This window comes from Penaeus japonicus, unplaced genomic scaffold (genome assembly GCF_977035675.1).
Source record: "Penaeus japonicus unplaced genomic scaffold, GWHDUDI00000001_assembly GWHDUDI00000022, whole genome shotgun sequence".
In the NCBI taxonomy this organism is placed as follows: domain Eukaryota; kingdom Metazoa; phylum Arthropoda; class Malacostraca; order Decapoda; family Penaeidae; genus Penaeus; species Penaeus japonicus.
The window spans coordinates 22,095,482-22,109,927 of record NW_028234424.1 but is presented as its reverse complement, the minus strand read 5'-3'; the positions used below and the strand labels follow the sequence as shown (position 1 = coordinate 22,109,927).

General features: G+C 47.8%; 1 protein-coding gene across 1 annotated transcript in view; it reads right to left on the bottom strand.

Annotated features, from left to right (window-relative positions):
* LOC122246923 (uncharacterized) overlaps positions 1–14,446 on the bottom strand; it is an 86,933-nt gene that overhangs the window by 12,681 nt on the left and 59,806 nt on the right. The window contains exons 3-5 of the mRNA XM_086549588.1: positions 13,292–13,393; positions 12,902–13,073; positions 1,470–1,708 (exon numbers count right to left, since the gene is read on the bottom strand). Coding sequence (XP_086405714.1) covers positions 1,470–1,708; positions 12,902–13,073; positions 13,292–13,393 — 513 coding nt within the window. The remainder of the gene's footprint in view (positions 1–1,469; positions 1,709–12,901; positions 13,074–13,291; positions 13,394–14,446) is intronic.

Genomic DNA, 14,446 nt, shown 5'->3' with positions numbered 1-14,446 from the left:
TACGAGCTGCATGACGGGAATTGCAGCAGATTTATTTGTAGATTTGTAATAGATAACACAAAGAACAGTGTGTGTGCGTGTGTGTGTGTGTGTGTGTGTTTCAAATGTGGTAGATAAAAAGATTGAGAGATAGATTAGGAGAGAGAGAGAGAGAGAGAGAGAGGGAGAGGGAGAGGGAGAGGGAGAGAGAGAGAGAGAGAGAGAGAGAGAGAGAGAGAGAGAGAGAGAGAGAGAGAGAGAGAGAGAGAGAGAGAGAGAGAGAGAGAGAGAGAGAGAGAGAGAGAGGGAGAGGGAGAGGGAGAGAGAGAGAGAGAGAGAGAAAGAGAGAAAGAGTGAGAGAGAGAGAGAGAGAGAGAGAGAGAGAGAGAGAGAGAGAGAGAGAGAGAGAGAGAGAGAGAGAGCGAAAGAGCAAGCGAGTGAGAGGCTGAGACACCTCGCCTGAGCTAGTCCCGGTGTACACTGGTCGGGTTTATCATTACCAATTTTACGGGCAGCATATGAGGCAAAAAATTAATAAAGGATAAGAGAAGTATGCGGCGTAAAATGTGACATGCCAAGCGATTCTCACTCTTACGGCTAATCTTCTCACGGGCTATTGTTCCTCCGACGGGCGCCGGGAATATGGGCTTTATTTGAGTAGTATTTAAGGCCGAAATTACAAGCGATCCTGTCAAAAATATGGAGCGAACGGGCGGGATGGTAAAAGCCCTTTGTGGTCTCGGCTGTAATTACGGAGAGAAATAACAATTATCTACTTAGGCACGTATTACAGAAACTTTTCTTGAGTACACCTTTGCTTGGTAGCCAATCACCGATCTTGTACAAAATTTCAGCAAGCTAGTCAGTTTCCCCTTCTTTTTCCCCTCTACTCCCCTCCCCCTCCCCTTATCCCCACTCTTTCCCCTTCCTTATTTAAAATCCATCTCTCCTTTGCTCCCCCCCTCTTCTTCTCTTTCCCTCCTCTCTTCTCTCCCTTACCTCTCATTCTCCCTCTCCCCCCCTCCACTTTCCCTCCCCCAACCCCCCAACCCCTCCTGCCACTCGACAGTCTTAAGGCAGTTAAGTGGCCAGTCATTCAGCTCATTTTATATTTATGCCTAACTGGACATGATACTGGGAGAGGAGAGCCTTGTGCACCCGACACTTCTGGGGTTAAGAAAGAGCAAAGTGACTTAAGGACGAGATTGGCATCCGACCTCGCACGAGTGGGAGGAGCGAGTGGGAAATATTCAATATTCTTGAAAGCTAAGAATGCCCGATAATATAGTAATAATAATAATAATAATAATAATAATAACAATAATAATAAAAATAATGATAAAAATACGATAATAATGATAATCATAATAACAACAATAATAACTCGAAATTAAGCTATAAGCCCTAACCCAAACACAATAAATAAATCAAATACAAGACAGACCAATAAACGAATAAATGAATAAAACATCGACATGACTCAACCTTACCTCTCGAAATCCGTGAGTCTGGAAGAGTCTCTGAAGCCTTTCGCGAAAGGATTGCTGTCGATCTTGAGTTTGGTAATCAGCTGATTCTGGTAGGCGGTGACGGCGGTGAAGACGGTCTGGGGGAAGATGTAAGTGCGGTGGTCCTCCTGCTCGAGGTCATTGATAGGTCCTGAGAATCCTTCCTTGAGCCGGACCAGGTGGATGCGCGGTTGGTAGCGGTGCATGGAGTTCAAGACGATCTGGGGGAGGAGAGAGAAAAGGGGGTTAGTGGTTGTTTTTGTTTGTCTTTTTTTTTTGGGGGGGGAGGGGGGGGTGTTTGATTAAGTGGTGTTGGTGTTGTCTGAGTTTGGGTTTGTCGTGTATGATTTATAAGGTCTAGGTGATTATATGTGTTCGTTCTTCTTTTCTTCCTTCTCATACTCTTACTCTTTTCTTCTCTCGTTCCCTCTGTCTCCCCCTTCTCCCCCTTCCCCTTCCCTTCCCTCTCCCCCTTTGAGACGTCGAGAGATGGCCGAGATGACATCGGCCAGAGCAAGCCCGACATCGTGTGAATTGAGGTGTTAACCATTCCTCGCCTTACTCACTCACGGCGACGAGAGGAAATCGAGATGGTTGCAGAACATGTGCAATTGAACCAGGAAACGGTCACCGGTGTAATCGAAACAGTTAATGTCCCGTGAAATGTTACGTGGCTTCGAGTCGACGATTAGACGGTCCGTATCTCGGTCTCTTGGTCTCTCTGTATCACTGGATCTCTCTCTCTCTCTCTCTCTCTCTCTTAATATATATCTATCAATCTATCTATTCATCTATTTATCTATCACCCTCTCTCTCTTTTCAACTTCATCTCACTCACCCACACCCTCCACCCTCATCCTTCACCCTCCACCCTCATCCTTCACTCTCCACCCTCATCCCTCCCCCTCCGCTCTCCACCTTCCAAAAGTCGCGTGATGATGCCATTACGGGCAGGCGAAATTAATACGACAGAACGACCATAATAATGCAGTCGGTGGACAGAAAATAGAGCGATAAAACAGAGGGGGAAATAACCGCCGACGGAGGAAGACTCGCCCAAAAGGCATTTCATTCGGTCTTCGTAATCGTTTTTTTTTTTTTTCGTTTCTTTTTTTTATGCTGTTCGAGTAATGGAAAAATTACGGGCTTGCGAAGAGATATGGGCGTGATGTCAGGAACAGAGGGAATTGCAGGTCAAGGAGGATGCGTTTAAAGAAATAACAGTTGTTAATATTATTGTACAACATTATCTTTTCCGTAATAACAGTAATCGTCATTTTATCAATTGTCATCAATGATAATGGTTGTCGCAGCAATAGCAATATCAGCCGCAGCAGGAGTAACTGGGCTAGAAGTAGTAGTTATAGAAGTAGTGGTAGCAGCAGCAGCAGTAGTAGTCGTAGTAGTAATAGTAGTAGTAGTGGTAGTAGCAGTGGTTGTTGTATTTGTAAATATATATATATATATATATATATATATATATATATATATATATATATATATATGTGTGTGTGTGTGTGTGTGTGTGTATTAGTGGGAGGAGGAAGAGCAGCAGCAGTAGTAGTATCAGTAATAATACCAATGATATTATCTTCTCAATTATAATTATTGTTACTTTTCTAATAGCAGTGATAAGGCACTCCAAAAAAACACCAAGCCTTATCATCTTTTTATCATCAATTATCATTACTGTTACTATTTTTTTTCTTTAAAATAAAGACATGAATCCCCCAAGAAACACACACACCCGAGGGCCTCCCTCCCTCCATCCCTCCCTCCCTCCCTCCTTCCGTCCCTCCGTCCCTCTCTTCCGTCCTTCCCTCCCTCCGTCCCTCCGTCCCTCTCTTCCGTCCTTCCCTCTCTCCGTCCCTCCGTCCCTCCCTCTCTTTCGTCCCTCCGTCCCTCCCTCCCTCCCTCTCTTCCGTCCTTCCTCGCACGAGAACATCCGAGCCGACGTCTGACAAGAAGGCGGACGACGATGAAAGAAGCAGCTCGTTCCGCCTCGCAAATGGCACGGAAAGCCTTATCATTGGGCCTTCAGCCTCGTTCCTCCCCGCACTCTGTCTTGAGATCCAACCGTCGAGGTACTGAGGCCTGTCAAGTCGGGCTATTCCTCGGCTAATTGGACAATAATTCCTCGGGTTTTGTCGTCGAAATGGTAGAAGACGGCGATAATGTCCTTTGGGTCTTAGCGGGAGGTCGTGGCGGCGAGGAGGGTCGTGCCGTAACGGGGGGATACGTGTGAGGGTCGTGCCGCGGAGGAGGTACGGACGGGGATGGTCACGATTGCAGCGTACGCCTGGCCGGAGATTTGATGATGGGGTTTGTGGCCGAGGGTGTCGGGTGACGGGTGAACTCGCCGGGTGACGGGTGAAAGAGGGAAAGCATTCGTCACTGTCACGCTCTTTGAGATCCTCACCCTGTCAACCCGCAAACTCTTCCCCTCTAACTCCTCTGCCCCTATCCCCTCTGCCCCTCTGCCCCTCTCCCCATCCCCCTCACCCTCTCCCCATCCCCCTCACCCTCTTCCTCTCTTCCCCTCACCCCTCTTTCCTCACTGGTTCTTTATCAAGCTTGTTACGTCGACCCTAATGCCGTCAGGGCCTATCAAGGCAGAAACTGTCACGTTTAAATGACATTTTCGAATACCAGAAACATACTTGGGTCTTTGAACTTACATCTCTTCCTCCTTTTTTATGTGCACGCTTGTTTGTTTGTCGTAGTGTGCGTAAATGTGTGTGTGCGTGCGTGTGTGTGTGTGTGTGTGTGTGTGTGTGTGTGTGTGTGTGTGTGTGTGTGTGTGTTCGTGTGTGTGTGTGTGTACCCTTCTTCTTCTTCTCCTTCTTCTCAGCTCCCCCCCTCCCCCCCCCACACCCGCTGCCACGGCCTCCCAACAAGGCTCGTGGATCGAATCGAGTGATGAATCCGGCCGTTAATAATAAACTCGAATTATGGTGATTAACTGTCATGCGCTTCAGGAAGGTGTGTGAAGGGGGGGGGGGGTAAAGGGGGAAGGGGAGAGAGAGAAGAAGAGGGGGGAGAAGGAAGGGGATAGAGATGAGAAGAGGGGGGGAGGGGGAAGTATAAGGGGGAAGGGGTAGGAGGAGTAGAGGGGTAAGGGAGGGGAAGACGAGAGAAGGTATAGGGTTTAAAGGGTGCATAATGCCCCTTTGACTGCATGATGGTGTGTGCATGAACATCGTGGTGATTTCAGGCATGACCTCTTTTGACCTCTCCGTTCAACATTAATTCTGATAATTGCAAAGGAAGGAAAAATGGAAAGAGAGATATAAATAGATAAAATGGAATATATGAAATAAAAAGAAATATGCGAAGACATATATAGCAAATACCTAGGAGAGAGAGAGAGAGAGAGAGAGAGAGAGAGATTAAAGGGAGAAGGATATAACTTATTTCATCTGTGTGAGCTGTTATCTCGGCGAAGAGTAATTGTAATTAGGTTATCATATCGGCGCAATAAACTAATTTTCCTTTCGTGATAAATCTAGTTTGTAGCTCTGGACAGCCACTCCCCCCCTCTTCTCCCTCCTCCTCCTCCTCCTCCTCCTCCTCCTCCTCCTCCTTCTCCTCCTCCTCCTCCTCCTGCTCCCCCCTCCTCCCCTCCATCCATTCTCCCACACCTATTTAGGAATAAACGAGTAAACAAACAAACAGTAATTTCGTCCATTGTTCATCAATAAAAATAATGAAAAAAAATCACGAAGGCCTTGAAATATAACTTTTAATTTATGAAAAGAGGATATTCCTCCCTTTCCATAAACGACGTATTTCCCCTCGAAAAGCTCTCCCCTCTGGACGCCGGGATGTGACGACAGTCGAGGGTGGCCGTAGAGGAGGAGGAGGAGGAGGAGGAGGGGAAAGGGAGAGGGGAGGAGGAGGAGGAAGAGGAAGAAGAAGAGGAGGAAGATGAGCAGCCGTGGTGTCTCTCCGATGACGTCACGGCTGACATACGCTGGACGAGGACGCGACGAGACACTGAGTTAAGAGAGCAATTACGAGACGTAGTGAAATATATCTCTCATGTTGTGACTCTTTCCCCTCCATCCCTCCCTCCCTCCCTCCCTCCCTCTCTCTGTCTCCCCTCTTCGTTTCCCTTCGTTTTTCACACACTCCTTTTTCCCCTCTCTTCGCTAGTCAGCACCAACACACTCTTCACTACCGCCAGTTACAAGGGAGGGAGGGGGGGGGGAGGAGAGGGGAAGAGAAAGAGAAAGAAGAAAAAGAAAAAGAAAGAAAAAAAAAAAAGACGAAGGAAAGAGTGGGGAAAAAAACAGGAAAACAAAATGAAACGGGAAAAATGTAGAGAAAGGTAAGTAAAAAGGCAGTCACAGTTAATAACAGGACACGACGAGCGAGGTAGTAGTTCATCCCTCAAAAGAATTATAACACAAACCTCATGATGAGTCCAATCACAAAACGCCAGGGTAATTAATCATAATGCATGTACGCTCTCTCTCTCTCTCTCTCTCTCTCTCTCTCTCTCTCTCTCTCTCTCTCTCTCTCTCTCTCTCTCTCTCTCTCTCTCTCTCTCTCTCTCTCTCTCTCTCTCTCTCTAGCCATTTCGTACTCTCTCTGTGGCCTCTAAACCCTGACGTCCCGACCGTAATATAATAAGCTCTACGGCCCATTTAATAGCCTGAATAAATAATACCAGGTGGCATAATTCGCTGAGTTATGTCAGCAGGGTAATTACAGCACATAACAACATTAATCATCGCGCCAAACAACACACATCAACCGGGCGGTTTGCAAGTTAGTCCCCTCCCTACCCCCCAGCCATCTACCATCCCCCCTTCCCCTATGTGATCTTACTCTCCCTCCCTCCCTCTCTCAATCCCTGGCAGGTGAGGCTTGGAGGCTGAAGGAGGAAGGAGGGAGGGAGGGAGGGAGGGGGTGAGGGACAGGGTTGCTTTCGCACCGTTAATGAGGGGGAAAAGAATTAATAAAATGGAAAATAGAGGAGAAAGAGAAGGAACAAGGGAGATAATCAAAAGAAAAAAAATAAAATAAAATAAAAAGGATAGAGAAAATAATAAAAAATATAGATATTAATAGTCCAAGCCGGAAATACGACGGCCCGACTGGTATCTTCCCGACGGACCCAGCCGCTGGCGACAGGACACCTGCATCTCCGACGAAGCGCCCCGGGGATGATCAACGGGCGGCATCGTGTCACCACAGCCTCGCTCGTTTCCTCGACGCGGCGGCAGTAGCGCGGGCGTGTGGCATAACGCAAGCACGTAGCGGAAAATGAGTTACATTACAAAGAATTCACACGCATTAAAATCCCATCGCGATAAATAATAGCGCTGCGGGAACCCGACCTCGACTCTGCGCGGTGACGGCGGCGGCGGTCGCGGCTGCGGCGACGGCATTCCGCTCGCAACGAGGACCTCATTTCGCACGTCGACGGGGATTTCACGCACCTTTCTTTATAGGCTTAATAGGCAGACACTTATCATGTTTATGGTTAATTACTTATGACAGGATTCTGTACATCCGTGCGCACATCTGGATGTTCTTGCTTTTTTTTTTTTTTTGACTCATCATCTCGAAACCACTAATGGACGCGCAATGAAATGCAACGTTGATGGAGCGAAATGTGTTTAATCTCAACCCTCATTCTTTTCCTCCTCCTTTCTCTTCCTCCTCCTCCTCCTCCTCCTCTTGGCCCCTACTCTCATTATTAGATCGTCCACTAATACTCATTACTGTCATCCCTTATCATTAACAATTCGCAAGGAGATTAAAAAGGAGAAAAAAAAAGAAAATAACTCTGAGCGTGTCGGCGAAGCTGAGAGCCAAAGGGGTATCTCCGCTCTGTGCTTCACGCTGCTCCTTTGACAGGATTGAAGGCATCCACTTCCGGTGAGGCAAATCAGCTGATCCGAAAATTAGGCAAGGAGGCAGGAGGGGGGGGGGGGGATGGGGAGGGAAGGATTTACAGGTCTCTAATAGATGTAGAGATAAACAGATACTCAGATAAGGCTAAGCTATAACTATGATTTGCCGATAAGAATGAGTCGTTCTGATGTTTATTTTCAAAGAGGTAATATTTGCAATACTAAAATCACAACAGAACAATGACCAAAGCAAATCGCAGAAGAGAGAGAGAGAGAGAGAGAGAGAGAGAGAGAGAGAGAGAGAGAGAGAGAGAGAGAGAGAGAGAGAATTCAACCAAAGACAATAAGTGTCTCCTGCTTAAAAGCAACCATTTCCCCTTGCACGGAGAGACACGATAATGTGCCCGCTCTTCATTAGACGCAGCATCCGATTATTTACAAGGAAACGAAGCCAAAAGAACGAGTGTCAGTGAGAAAGAAAATTGGGCTCCCGGGTTTTGCGAGTGACCGATATAGTGCAGGCAGGCAGAAGTGACAACCATGCAAGTCGCGATGACACTGAGGCATATTCTGACACGCCCACCGACACCCTCCCTCTCCCACCCTCCTCTCCATGTACTACCCGACCCCAAGGCCTCATCTCAACCTTCACTTACCCTGCCAGAGCCTCTGCCAAACCCTTGCTTCCTTCCCCCTTCATTCAACCCTGTCACCCTGTTTGACTACGCCCCCTCCCCACTCTTCCCCCCCACTCCCCCACCCCCGTCTACTCGTCGGAACACCCTGTGCCATGCAAACTTCAAATTCCTCTTGCCTTCCATCTTGGCACACGCTCAGTGGCACTCTCCCTCCCCCTCTCCCCCTTCCCCTCCACCCCCCCTCCACTGCCACGACGCACGCTACCATTACCACTCAGAAAGAAATGGAAGAGGAAAACAAACAAATAAACACTGGGAAAAATATATCTCATACTCATTTTTTTCTTTCATCTCATTCCTTTCCTTAGAATACTTAGAATTGAAGAAGTAAGTGAAGATCCTTGCATAATTAAATTAGGTATTACACTGATAAAACGATTACAAAAACAGTAAATACCATTTACAAACAAAACCGCGAAGAAAAAAAAACGAAGTAAATCAACAAGAACGATATTCCCTCCCCTCCTTACCCCCACCCTTCCCCCTCTACCCCTAAAGCAAACCCAAACCTACATACGAAAAAAGAAAAGAAAAGAAAAGAAAAAAACATTAACAAAAAGACATTCGAGCGGTGTTCCGGATCAACGGTTCGAACCAGCATCAGAAGCGCAAGGAGCAGAAGAAGAAGGATGAGGAGGAAGAGTGATATCAGAAAAAAAAGAAGGAAGAGAAAAAGAAAAAAAAAATATCGGAAAAAAGGAGGAAGAGAGAAAGAAAGAAAAAAAAATGACAGCGTGATAGAGTAATCGAGCTTCTCCACAAAGAGAACCAGCAGGGACACGATAAAGAAATTTCACGCTTGTTCCTGTGACTGGTTGGGGGAGGTGGGGGGTGGGGGGGTGGGGGATCAGGGGGAGAAAGGTGGAGGGAGGGATGAGGGGGAGAAAGGTGGGCAGGGGAGAGGGAGAGAGGAAGAGAGAGAGGGAGGGAGAGGTTGATAGAGAGAAGGGAGAGGAGAGGAGATGAAGAGAGAGAGAGAGAGAGCAGAGACGAGGATGACAGAATTACGAGAAGAAGGAAAAGGAAAAGAAGAATAAGAAGGCGGCGGAGGAAGGAATTTCACGCCAGCAGGAATCGCCACAGGAACCACACCAGCTTCCTCCTCGCCGCGACAGGACGTGCGGGGGAAGGGGATGATGGAGCGCATGGGTTTAGTCGGCTTGTTGATACGCTGCAGGGGACGCGACAGGGGGCACGGGGGTGGGCTGGGGGGCACAGGGGTGGGTTGGGGGGCACGGAGGTGGTTTGGGGGAAGTGGGGATGCAAGAGGACATGGGTGGAGATCGAGGATGGGGGGGCTAGGTAGGGTAGGATGAGGCGAGGGTTAAATAGGGTAGGTGGGAGGCACTGGTGGAGTGATGTGGGGGCTTAGGTGGGGTCGGTGGAATAGAATCCGGTTAAGGATTGAGATGGAAGCCGGAGGAGGATGGGGTGGGGGAGGGGGGGGGAGGAAGAGGAGGGCAGGTGCTGCTACTGTTTATGTTAATGGTGCCGATACAGTGCGAATGTGTGATACCGACTGATAGTTTTTTGCACCTTTTTTTATATAGATAAAGTAAAAAGCATGCGCTCGCTCGCGTGATTCCCGGACAGCCAGAACCGGATTTATGTTCGCCTTTGATGTTGTGACAGTCACGCTGCGGGAGGAAGAGACCTGTTGAAATTGCGGTTTCCTCTTCGGACATTTTATTTTCATTCTCTTTCCTTCCTTCTTCCCTTCCCCCCCCCCCCCATCCTCCGATGAAGCCCGATCTCAAATGACATTGATAGAATGGAGTCTCCCCCCCCCCTTTTTTTTCTTCCCAATGACTTCCGATCCCAAAACGCCAAAGAGACCTTCGAGACTTTTCGATCTCCGATAAAAGCGAAACCGTGGCGTTCGAATCCCCGTCCGGCTGGGTTGAGGCTCCCGGTCAGTGTGAGAGGTCGTGGCAGGCCGTAAGGGGGGGAGTTGGGGTAGGGGGAGGTCGTAGTAGGTGTGAGAATCAATACCAGGGCGCGAAGTGGACAGGCAACAGAGTGTCCTGTGGCTAGAGAGTGGCTGCTCTTTGATCATGGCGTATACCACCATATATCCTTCGAGCTCGCAGGGGGCTATTACCGCCCTGTTACACTGTGATAGCCATTATCTCTCACGCTAACGCACGGACGCACATCACACACACACACACACACACGTACATTTGCTTTACGTCTGAAAATGTTGCAGTTTTCTTCTTTTTTCCCCTCTATCTCTATTTTTCCATCTTTTTTATCCTCTACCTTTATTCATAAGGATTTATTTCCCCTTACGCCCTCAGTGAGCATAAAAGTGAGCTTTTGTAACATTGCGATATCAAATATTCTCACAGGAAATGGGCGTTCGCTCCGGTGCATTTGAGTGATGGAGCGGCGTTGATGGAGCACACGCAGGATGACGGAGCGAAGGAGAACGCCACCTTGCGTGATGGAGAAGGCGGCGTGCGGCAGGGAGGGGGTGACACGAGGCCGTTTGGTAAGGGCTGGGCACCGGGGACTCGCCATCGCCGCTTGTAAACCGGGGGCGCCTCGCTGCTGCTGCCCGGGGTATATTGTTTTCCAGAATGTGCTTCCTCTCTCTTTTTTTTTTCTCTCTTTCTCTGATATCTGTCTATCTATTTATTTATTTATCAATATTCCTCTGTTCATCTCCCGTGCTTAACTCTTGTTATTTGCTAGCGGGGGGAAGGACGTTGTCTGCTCAAGACCCTTCCTTTATGTTCTCCGTTATATGGCTAAGATCGAGAGAATCAGATTTATTTACGTCTTGCTTTCTTATACCTTCTCTCTCTCTCTCTCTCTCTCTCTCTCTCTCTCTCTCTCTCTCTCTCTCTCTCTCCGCAGACTGAGAAGGCACGCACCCAGAGTACACCCTCGGCCAAATCTTCGCGTAATTCCCTGCTCACCCAAGGGCAACACAAGGATAAAATAACATAACATCTCATAACAACAACCGCGAGACAAGTCGAAAGTCGGCCGATGATAACAGGGTGTCCTCAGGGATCGCCGGCCGAAGCATCCAATTTGGGACTACAAACACCCATTAAGCCGCTCGCGCCCTTGGGATAACCCAAATCCAAGTAAATAAAATGGGCGTTTTTGGGCGGTGTTGGGATTACGGGGATTTCGTCCTCCTTAATCGCCCGATTCTTGTACTTTGGGCGTTGGACTAGGTTAGGTTTCGTTGTGTTTTCGGTTATTCTGCTCCTTTCGTTGTTGTTCTTGTTGCTCCGGCAATGGCGGAGGTTCTAAGCTTTTGGAAATGTTTTAGGAATGGATGCGTAAACTAGACACACACACGCACACACACACACACACAGACACACACACACACACACACACACACACACACACACACACACACACACACACACACACACACGAACGTTTGTCAAATCCGAAACTTCCGGACTCACAATAACCGTTACGAAACAGAATCGCATCGATGCTCCGAAACGGCATCCACAGCCGCTGTCGGAACTACAGAGGGGAAACTTCCGACCGGTACTCCCTCCTTTCGCGCACGAGTTCTCTCCCGGTAACCCAGGTCGAGCCAGGTCATCACGGACCGGTAAGAGAGGCGAGAGGGGAACGGACGGGGAAGTGTGGGTGGTCGCGGAGGGTATGTATAGACGTGTGTGTGTGTGTGTGTGTGTGTGTATTATTGTATGATATAACTGTGCGTACGCTCGTATGCTTGTATATAGATTATCCAGCATGACATTAAGCGTAGTAAAACATCCCTCTCACCTCCACTGACGAGTCCAAGATAAAACTAAAAGTATCTCTGATTGGAGAGCCAGGAAGCCAACCATTATGACTTGCGCCCAACAAAAATCTTGGCCCGAGTATCATTAAGCCCAAGGTCGCAAGAGCCTGTTGTCATCACTCTGAAGAGGGAGGGGGAGGAGGGGGGGACTCATACTCCTTGTCATTAAGAGCAGTGTTGATAATTAATGTGTTCGAGTCCCTTGTCAGTCACACGTCATTTTCGAATGGCCGCTTCATTTTACATCTCGTAGCTTGGGCTGCGTAAAAAATGGGGTTGATTTTAAGGGGGTCTCTCGCTTTTAAATTGATTGTTCTCGATATCTCTTTCTCTCTCTTTCTCTCTCTCTCTCTCTCATTCTCTCTTTCTCTACGTCTTCTTTTCCCTCGTTCCCTGTCTCTCTTTGCCTCTTCCACCTCCCTCTATCTCTCCCTTCCTCCTATCTATCACTCCCCTTCTTCCCCTTCCATCTCTCGCTCCCTTCCCCCTACTTCCCTCCCCTTCCCCTCCTCTCCACGCCAGAGCTGCGGCCTCAAAGCATCAGTTACGTCGCCGTGTCGCCTCCGAGGCTGGTTCCGCCGGTGAAATATGGCCTCAATTTTCCGCCTATGATTCACGACAGAGACTGCGCTGGTGGTGGTGACGGCCCGGGCATGAGGAGGTCGTCATAACTAGGTGGTCCCCTCGCTGACAGGCCGCCCTCTAGGCTCGCCCGCGGAGGGAAATCGTCAACAATTATAGACGGACTGAATATAGTCTCCTGTCGTGATGTTTGAGGGCGTAAGGTGTGGGAAAGGCTGTCCTTGTTCTTGTACGTTTTCGAAAAGGATATTGAGGGGCGATGGTTCGTAGGAAGACCTAAGTGGCTTATTGGGTGCTTGTTATAGATTGTTAAAATTGTTTTCGTACGGTTTTTTAATGAAATAAAGAACGAGGGAGAAGAAGACTATAAAAGGAAAAAATAAAAGTCTTGGGGAAATTACTTATTCGTTATAAATCGAAGGCAAACTGAAGAGAAGAAAAAGAATGAAAGAAAAAGGAAGAAAAGTTGACAAAAATACTTACGTGTCCCTGTTTGTCCATCTCGTTGTTTGTGAGCTTGACTTTCTCGAAGGAGACGATCTGCTTCTTGAGTTGGTCGCCGGTGTATGGGGAGTCGGGGTGGGCGTACAGGCGGTATGGGGGCGGCGGGTCGGCCTTGCCTGCGACCAGCCACGAGGAGCGGTGGTAGGCGTATCTGTAGGAGAAAATTTAATGAGATAAAATAGAAAAAAAAAACTCACATGTATGTTTAACCGTGACTAGCACTAACCGTTAACTGTTTGTCTCAAAGATTTACTGTAATAGTGTAAAAGTAGCGATAGTCACACAACTGCGAATCATTAATTAACCATAAAATAAACCATCTTAATCAACAACAATACAAAATCTACAACAACAAGACCTCGGACTCACCTGTAGCGCTTATTGTCAACTGGAACGATGTCGAGCAGGACAGCATACCTTTGCTCCGACTTGAGTCCTGTGAAGGATACGCGAACGGTGGGGAACATCCGCCTGTTGAGGAGAAGAAGGAGAGGATTAGATAATGAGGGAGTGAAGGATAGTTTGTGATAGATTCGCGATGATGATCAATTGTAAGTTGAAAAATAAACAACACCAGCAGTGGTGTAGATTCATTCTAAAGAAGAGAGGAAATATTATGGAAATTCTAAATCAAGATAAAAACATTTTTTTTAACCTCCCCTTACCCTCCTCCTTATCCGCTCCCTTTCCCTCCCCCCTTAAAAAAAAAAAAAAAAAAAATCCACTTCCGTCCTCCCTTCTCCCCTCCCCTACACCCCCCTCCATACACACCCATCCCCTCCCCCCTCCTTCCTTCCTTCCATCTCTCCTTAACCTCAAGAGAAAAAAAAGAAGAAAAAGAAAGAGGGAAAAAAATCTAATACCCATGGCTGACCCCGGAGCAGCGTGTCGAAGCGGACAAGTGTCGCGCAGCCGGTGTATGCAAATTGGCCCTTGGAGCGGAACTCCTGATTTCCGAGGGGGCGAGGGGGGGGGGGGGCACTGTGCCGGACGCCAGGCCAAGCGGCGGAGAAAAAAATGGTCGGGAAAAACAGAGTAAAAATGTAAACAAGTGAGTATTTACCTGAGATTCTGGGATGATGATTTTTGTTTACTTCTGTTTTTTTTTATCTTTTATTATTATTATATATATATATATATATATATATATTTACGTAAGAAACTATTTATTTAGTTTCAAAGCTGAGGAGAGATATTTACCGATGGCCAACTCTTGCTTTGTCGTAAACTAACCAACGATAATGAGTTTTAAACCGCTAAACGTCTTCTTTTTTCTTTATTTCTTTTCTCTTTTCTCTGAAAGAAACGCAAAGAATTTACGGCTTTGGGGTGCGCTGCCCCCTCCCCCCTCTCTTACCTCCCCTCTCCCCATAACAACAACGCCTCTACCGTGAACTGTTTACACTTTTGCGGCTTCGAAGTGGAATTCCTCTAACCCTTCCCTCCTGTAACCCCCTTCCCCCCCTCCCTCTCTCATCTCCCCCATTCATCCCCTCCCTCTCCTTCCTCCCCCTTGCCCCTCGT